Consider the following 8,552-nt stretch of genomic DNA (forward strand, 5'->3'; position numbering starts at 1 on the left):
GGCTCGCCCTCCCCGCGCGCTCGGCGGGGCGGGGCGTGGGGGTGCGGCGGATGTGCCGCGCGCCGCCGCCGCGTTCGCGCCTTCCCGCCCCTGCGCGTTGCGCGCGCACGCAGCGCCCTCTCCGCCTCCCGCCCCCACGCGCGCTCCCGCAGCCTCCGCGTCACGTGACCGCCTTGCCCTTCTCGGCAGCCAATGGGCGGCGCGCCGCGCGCCGCAGGGCTCTTTATAAGGCGCGGCGCAGCAGCCGCGGGCGTGAGGCGGTGGCTGCTGGGGGTCCGAGAGGGGGGGTTTAGCGCGTGCGGGGTGTCGCGGGCCTTCCACCCGCCTCTCTCCCTGTACCGCCTGGTCCTTCCACCCGCCTCCTTGTGCTGCCTAGGAAGGGGCCAGGTCTGTGCCCGGGACGGGCGGAGGGAGGAGGAGGTGGTCGTCGTGCCGGAGGCGGGCGGGCGGCTGGCTGGGGAGGGGCGGCCATGTCGGGACCGCGCAGTGCCTGAGCGGGCAGCGCTGTCCCCGCGGCGGCGCCGGGCGGGCTCGGCTCCTCGCCCTGCCGGAAGGGACAGCGGGGCCGGCGGGGCTCGGTGCGGGCGATCGCTGCGGAGCTGGCTCGGTCCCATCGCCGAGCGGGCGGCGGCGCCGGGCGCCCGCAGAAGGGCTGTGTGCGTGTCTCCTGTCTGCCGTCCTGCCTCCGTGCCGGAGCTCTCCGCCTTCTCTAACAAACTCTCTGCCTTGCTTCTCCCCCCGCCCCCCGGGCTTCTGCTTTGTGGATGTTGGCGGCTTCATGTTGTGACAGGAGAATGTGTGTGTGTCCTGGGCCCAGGCGGATCGGTATGTATGTCCCTGCGTGGAGCGATGGGCTCGGGGGTCAGATGGGACCCGGGGAAGGGGCTGCCGGGCTGGGCTGTGTCCGAGGGCTGAGGCGTGGGGGGAGGATTAGCGGTGCTACTTGGGTTCAGTGCTTCTTGTTCCTCCTCCCCACCTCCATCCTCTACAACAGGCTCGTTCAGGTCTGTAAGGTGTAGGAAAGGCACCCACGGGAAGCGTTATTAGCTGAAACCATAGGTGTCTTTGGCACAGTGTTATGGAGGAACCTGCCTGTGCTGTGTCAATTGACCTTACTAGTACAGCTAGAACATCCCCTTATTAAACGAAGGGATATTTTTCTGGTTTTTTTAGTGTAGTAGTATAAAAGCCATACGTTGACCACCTGACTCATTATTGGCTGTATTATGTTTGCAGCTTGAAAAGTAACATTTGTACCCTGTTAAGAGCGTGGAGAGATGTTTACACTGCATCAGTTCTAATCTCTTGACAAATCTTCACTGAACTGTAAAATTTCTACTTTACCTCTTTTTCTTCTCTGCCATCCTTTGATCAATCATAATGAACTTGGGATCTTAAAGTAATTATTTAAAGGCTAGATGGTGTGTCTGGTTATATTTGGGACATCTGTGTTGTGGGGATAAATGGGAGAGACTTAGAATTTCAGTTCAGGTTGGGAAACTTGAAATTTTGCGTTTGCTTCATCAACTTCATAGGATTTATTAAATCTAGTATGTGAAACAGACTGATCTCTTAAGCTAATGTAGATCTAGTGTAAATGATACAGACCATGGATTATTTGAGGCCAACTTTCCACTGCTTCCTCTTGAATTTCAAGTAATATTTAATAAACTAATGATTAAAAATCAGCAAAATATCCTCCAGTGGCGATGGAGAGCCATTACAACAGTGGTATATTGGTATTTTTGCTTCATCATGGACCAACAACAAAACTGTCAGAACAGTTGTGGCACCACTGAGGGTCAGCACTGAACACAAATGCTGAGCAGTCAGGAGAACCTGACTCAGTTGGACTCTGATGGGAGAACAGTGCTGAATCCAAGGTGCTGCTGTAGGCCAGGCACATCCATAGAACCTTGAGGTTACCATTCTGTAAGCAAACTTGTTGCTTTTAAATGTCACCTGAAGAAATATACATAACTGTTACCAAAATAGATCCTTTATAATTAGAAGGCAGTGAATATTTGGAGTTGCAGTCTACTGCTGTCATGCTGTGTGCATGTGAAACTTGGACTGGAGAAAAAGACTTTGAAAAGCAAATGGGTAACAGAAATTTAGTATTCATCTGGAAGTTTGAGCCAATATGCTGCTGCTGAGCATCTGGACTACAACTGGAGCTCTTCTTGGTAGCTGCATAACAGAAAACTGACCAGTTCAGTCGTCACAGCTGTCAGTGGGAGACATGGAGAGGTCAGTGGACAAGATTTTTTGTCAATCTAAGTCAAGAGTGACAGTCACTCATTAAGACTGGGAAGCCAGTGGAGTAATAGCAACATGAATTCTACTTTGCTTTTGGCAGTTATGTATCTTGCAACAGAGAAATGGACTCCACTCCAGGTTACATAAGGAGAAGAAGCAAGCTTAGAGGGAAGAATGTGACTTGCTTGCCTCTCTTGAAACAGATGAATGGGGTGAAGTTTCATATATTTCTAGGCACTTCTCAGCTGGTCTGAGTGATCAGAATCCTATGGCCAAAGCTATGGAAAGTGTTTACAGAATGCAATTCTGCCTGCATTGCACGATCCTTTAGATTGAGTATTGGGGCTTGCTGCACATTTTATAGCAGTGTCTCATCTGAAATACTGTAGTGCTTCGCTAAAAAAAATCAATTTAGTGACTGAAGCACCTTGCATAACACAGCAATATTCATTTTTTTCAGTAAAACAAATCTGAGATAGAATGGTGCTGATAGATTAGTACTTATGACTGCTGTAAGCCTTCTAATGGTCTTTTCTGAGAAGAAGCTTTTATGATGGAACTTGATCATAAAAGTTAGAGAAAATTGAATTCTCCTTAACTGCATGTACTTTGCACGAGGCACAGTTCAATTCCATTTCAATTCCATTTCCATTTTGGAATTGTTTCCTCAAGTATGACACTGTAGAAGACATAATGAAGCACAGTGAATAAGACTTTTGAGAGATACTCACACTAATGTTGTGATTTGGTATGTAAATGGGAAAAAGGAAGCATATGTTAGAATGATGTTTCTTCAGGAGAATGAAAAATAAGGAAACATATTAGATGTGGCAAGTAGTATAATTTATTTTGATACTGAACTTAATAGTTTATCTTAATACTGAACTAGCATTAGTCTATTGAGCAGGGTTTTATTCTAGTCATGGAAGAAAACACAGTTTGGATGTAGTTCTTCAATTGAGTAGCTTCTTAAAGTGTTTTATAATTCTAAAACTCACTGGAGTAGATGAGCTGTTAGTAAGATGTGGTTACAAAAAGAATATCTGCTCTCTGTGACCTACTGCTTGCTTCTGTCATGTAAACCATCTTCATTTTAAACCCAGTTGTATGTCGTCTTTAAGTTGTTCTTGAGTCTTACTGTTAGATGCTTTCTCTTCTTTAGCCTTATAGAAAGACAGAGTTTTCCTCCCTGTGTGCCCTGACATCTGGCTCTGACATCTGTGAAATCACCAGGAAAGCAAATACCTATGAAAGCCCTGTAGAAGGTGACAGTACTGTAGAGTGCTCCATGATAACTGTTGTCCTAAGTTCTTTGAAGCTTTCTTGTCTGGCTGGCTGATGTTTTCACTTCCTGCCTTCTATTTGAGTGGGTATAAGAGCTAAAATATCTATTCTGAACTGAAGTGTGGTATAGCTTTTTTGTTACAGCCCAATGTAGTGTCTATAAACAAACACCTCTTAATGCCTTTCTTTGTCAAGTCGTCTGAAGCCACAAAGTTGATATAATAAGGAACTTGGTTAGGGGCTGTAAACATCTTAACACAGACTTTGGGTGGCGGGGTAAGAATCTGTTGGCTGTCCCCATAAGCACAGTTGTTCTTTTGTCTTTCAGCAATTCCAGTCCGAAGCTCCAGGCTGCCATTGTTGTCTGATGCCATGCCAGCACCAGCTCATCTGTTCCCATTGATTCGTAACTGTGAGATTAGCAGAATAGGCAGCACTGCGTGTTACTGCCACCATAGACATCTGTGTTGTCTGTCATCTCATTTTGCTCACAGTCACTTCAGATATGCACCGCAGAAGAAATTTGCAGCACTTTACAGGCCAAAGGAGAACTTTAATCACTTCATTCACACAAGGGATCATGCTTCTGCGTCACAGAGGTTTTACCTCACTCCTCCACAGGTCAACAGCATCCTGAAGGCAAATGAGTACAGTTTCAAAGTCCCAGAATTTGATGGTAAAAATGTCAGTTCTGTTCTTGGATTCGATAGCAACCAGTTGCCTGCTAATGCTCCGATAGAGGACCGGAGGAGTGCTGCCACATGTTTACAGACAAGAGGGATGCTTCTGGGTGTGTTTGATGGCCATGCAGGCTGTGCTTGTGCTCAAGCTGTAAGTGAAAGACTGTTTTACTACATTGCTGTCTCTTTGTTACCTCATGAGACTTTACTTGAAATAGAAAATGCTGTGGAAAGTGGCAGAGCTCTGTTGCCCATTTTACAGTGGCACAAGCATCCCAATGATTATTTTAGCAAAGAAGCTTCCAAGCTTTATTTCAACAGTCTAAGAACTTACTGGCAGGAGCTGATTGATCTCAACAGTGGAGAGACTACTGATGTGAGAGAAGCTTTAATTAATGCTTTTAAGAGGCTTGATAATGATATTTCTTTGGAAGCTCAAGTAGGAGATCCAAATTCTTTTCTCAACTATTTAGTACTGCGAGTGGCATTTTCTGGTGCAACTGCCTGTGTAGCTCATGTAGATGGCGTTGACTTGCACATTGCAAACACAGGTGACAGTAGAGCAATGCTTGGGGTTCAGGAAGAAGATGGATCTTGGTCTGCAGTTAATTTGTCCTATGACCACAATGCACAAAATGAACATGAAGTGGAACGTGTGAAAATGGAGCATCCAAAATCTGAAGAGAAAACTCTTGTGAAACAAGATCGTCTCTTGGGTCTCCTGATGCCTTTCAGAGCTTTTGGTGATGTGAAGTTTAAATGGAGTATCGAACTGCAGAAGAGAGTAATAGAATCAGGCCCAGATCAGCTGAATGACAATGAATATACAAAGTTCATTCCTCCAAACTATCACACTCCCCCATACCTCACAGCTGAACCAGAAGTCATATATCACAAATTACGACCACAGGATAAGTTCCTGGTTTTGGCTACAGATGGACTGTGGGAGACGATGCACAGGCAAGATGTGGCTAGAATTGTAGGGGAGTACCTCACTGGTGTTCACCACCAACAGCCAATAGCTGTTGGTGGGTATAAGGTAACTTTGGGACAGATGCATGGTCTCTTAACAGAAAGGAGAGCAAGAATCTCTTCAGTATTTGAAGATCAGAATGCAGCAACTCACCTGATCCGACATGCAGTGGGTAACAATGAGTTTGGAACCGTGGATCATGAGCGACTGTCCAAGATGCTTAGTCTTCCAGAAGAGCTGGCTCGAATGTACAGGGATGACATTACAATTATTGTGGTGCAGTTCAATTCACATGTTATAGGTGCATGTCAAAATGAGGAACTGTGAATTTAATGTAATGAACTAATTACAAAAGTTGTAACAATGGCCAGTATGAGCAGCAAATTAAAAACATCCACCCAACAATAAAACCCAAAAAAAACCTTTGGCAAACAAATTGTTTGTTTGCTAGATTCAGCATATCCGTTGTTCCTGCCTTTCCCCAGAGCTCTAAATACATGGGAAGTGCTATTGACCTAATAAAAAACTTGAAGAGGATGTCACAGTTTGGGAAAAGAGGCTTTTATAACAGCTTTGCACTGTTGATTTCATGAATGCTGCTAGAACAATGTCTTGAATTTGGCAGATTTGGGTGAGGGAGGGAAGTAACATGAAGAATTAACTATCAAAGATCTGGCTAGAAACAAAGCCTGTTTATAAAATATCTGCAAATATCTATAAGAAGAGATGAGTAAAAATGTTGCTGAATTTTTTTACGGGGCTAATTCTTGCTATGGTTATGTGTGAATGTATTGTCTATTGTTTCTTCAAAGGCCACTTTAACCAAGTAAGTCTTCAGTGTAACAAAGTTGTCTCACTTTCATATGGACAGTGTCATTCACATAAGGATGTTTGTCTAAGTGTTAACTTTCAGTGCAGGTCTAAGCCATAATCAGTACCTGAGATTGTTACAGCTTAATCATAATCTTATGCACGGTAACTTCTAAATTTCTTGTGCATTAATACTTGGCTGTGGGTTTCTGATCAACCCGTAGGGCAATAATACGTTACAACATGCAGCAAGATACCAGATAACTTTGTGGAGGACTTCAATTTGCACTCTTTCAGACTTTTCAGAAAGTCAGTGTTGTTGTTTAAGGCTGTGTTTGCTTTCCTAGAGGTTATGTCCTTCATGGACTCCACCACTGTCTGGTGTTGCTTGTCTAGTAAATAAGTTTTTACCTGAAAAGATCAGGAAATCATTGCTAACCTCTTTGTGGCTTTGTAATTTGCACTCATTTTCATTTTGGCTATTTCAAATGGTCACATATCAGAAGTCCCTCACTTGAACTCATATTTGTACTTTGGGTTAAAAACTACAAATTACAAAAAATTGAAGTACAGCTTGTAAATAGCATTTTAATTGGGAAACTAACTGGCATGCAAGTGTATGTTCAGTGGCTATTTCTAGCAACTTCTTTTAGTTATGTGTTTCTGGACAGCTGCTTTATGCATGTTCTCACAGTCCAGAATGCTGTCACACAGCAATCTCTGAAATGGGTCTCTGTCTTCTAATGGTTTAATTTGAACTTAAAAAGATTGACTATACTTGTATGCTGAAGTTGTTGGGCTTGTAATTATAGAAAGTAGGGACTGACAGCTAATTGTATCTAATTTAGGCATGTTGCATTGTATGCAGATTTATTTTAACCTGGCGTTAGGTTAAAAACTCAAATGCTGACTGAAATACTTGATGACTGAGAGAACACATGCAATTTGATTCCTGTTGTTGCAGAGAACAATGATAGGTCAGCTTATTTCACTTTACCAAGGTGTTTCAGTTAAAATACCTCCCTAGCCTTCATCATAGCTAGTTAAATCAACACTTTTCTCAATTAACCAAAATATGCTAGGTTTCTAAAGTGGCATTTTCACTACATATAAATCTTGCCAATTAATGCTGCTGTTCCATAGGATACACTTCTTTTGAACAATGAACTTGTCCTATAGTGAACCTTGGCTCCTCAAACTCACAAATGCTATGTGTACTCAGTGGCCTGCAGCTTTAGTATGGCTGTTTCTTTACCTGACCTTAAGTATCAGCATCAGTATTGCTGTAAGGTTAACGATATCTAAGTTCACATTCAAGATATGCACAACCCTTCTTTATTTGAAGGGAAAAGGGGAACTCTAAAATGCTTAGACAATTACTGGCTGTTGACATTGCTTCTGTATCTTGTGTTTTGGTGACTGTGTCATTAACTAGGTCAATAGATTTTGTTCTAGCATTCAAATGCAGTATGTAATCTCAGCTGTTGCAGTATTTAACTTTCTTACTTTTTTTACTGTTAAAGCTCTATTATATGTATTGATGTACTTACCCTATGACTGTTAGTATGGGTTTGGTACAAGTCATAGCTGAAACAAATGCACATTGGTCCCATGGATACAACTTTTATTGAAGAAATGCTGCTTTTTGTAGTAAAGATGCATATATATATATATATAGGGTCAGACGAAAGAATATTTATGTATTGCTTGGAGACTTGCTCAGTATGTATGCAGTGAACAGAAGCAGCATAACTGCCTGCTGAACAGGTGGTCTGAACAAACATCTTTTAACAGATTCCAATAAAATGATCAATTATGCAAAAATCCACGTGTGTTGAATTGATGTAGAATGTGATTTCTATTCTGCTAGGACCGAGCTTATGAACTGCTTACATTTCAAGACTTTGTTCCTTTGTGTTGTCCCTGTTATGAATAGAGCAGATGGCCAAACAAAGTGAAGTATAAATGGAAACACACTGAGAGTTGAACGTCTGAGCTCTTAACTGCCAGTGTGAGGCTTGAACACCTACATCAGGCATGCTGGTGCTGCCTCCCCCAGGCAGCAGAACTCAAATCCTTCCATAAGTATTGCTGCATGTCTCAGTGCCCAGCACCTCAGGAATACCTTTGGGGACAGTGCTGCTGATGAAGCAGCATAATTTGAGATCATAGAGCTGTGTACTCTGCTGTGTATAGAGCAATACAGCATTTCATAAACGATCTAAAACATGTGTGTGGATTAAATTGGCATAAGAATGAACTGATCATGAACTAAATGGAAACAGCTCTTCTGTCACAGACTGCGGACATGTTGTTTGCATTGTCTGCCAGAGTTGTTGCATTGCAGAAAGTACAGTTATTGTGTATGTAAGGGGGATGCTGTGATTACTTTTCCAGATAAGGATTTCCCAACTGCAAATACATGGCTCAACTGAAGAGGGTGGCTGAATCTTTTTAGTCGTGAGACCTCAAATTCACCTTAATCTTTAAAACTGTTCTTGATGAATATCAACAATTGTTTAACAGTGATACTAGGTAAGAGAGGA

At 43.1% G+C, this 8,552-nt stretch overlaps 1 protein-coding gene across 3 annotated transcripts; it reads left to right on the forward strand.

Annotated features, from left to right (window-relative positions):
* The first annotated feature begins 258 nt into the window (after positions 1-258).
* Positions 259-7,832, forward strand: PDP1 (pyruvate dehyrogenase phosphatase catalytic subunit 1). Of its 3 annotated transcripts, XM_027659105.1 has the most exons (3): positions 275-387; positions 791-825; positions 3,872-7,832. In XM_027659105.1, exons 2-3 carry the CDS (start codon positions 795-797, stop codon positions 5,521-5,523), a joined length of 1,683 nt encoding a protein of 560 aa, XP_027514906.1. In that variant the 5' UTR covers positions 275-387; positions 791-794; the 3' UTR covers positions 5,524-7,832. The 3 variants fall into 3 exon arrangements, with proteins under 3 accessions (XP_027514907.1, XP_027514906.1, XP_027514905.1); XM_027659106.1 differs by lacking the exon at positions 791-825 and having other exon boundaries at positions 259-387; XM_027659104.1 differs by lacking the exon at positions 275-387 and having other exon boundaries at positions 608-825.
* The last annotated feature ends 720 nt before the right edge of the window (positions 7,833-8,552 follow it).

This window comes from Corapipo altera, unplaced genomic scaffold, assembly GCF_003945725.1.
Source record: "Corapipo altera isolate COAL_440 unplaced genomic scaffold, ASM394572v1 52, whole genome shotgun sequence".
In the NCBI taxonomy this organism is placed as follows: domain Eukaryota; kingdom Metazoa; phylum Chordata; class Aves; order Passeriformes; family Pipridae; genus Corapipo; species Corapipo altera.

What these genes read in the sequence shown, in the direction of transcription:
- PDP1 (XM_027659104.1), top strand. Translation starts at nt 765, where the DNA reads ATGTTGGCGGCTTCATGTTGTGACAGGAGAATGTGTGTGTGTCCTGGG. An exon ending in TCCTGGGCCCAGGCGGATCG is followed by an intron (nt 826 to 3,871) that starts GTATGTATGTCC and finishes TTTGTCTTTCAG; the next exon opens with CAATTCCAGTCCGAAGCTCC.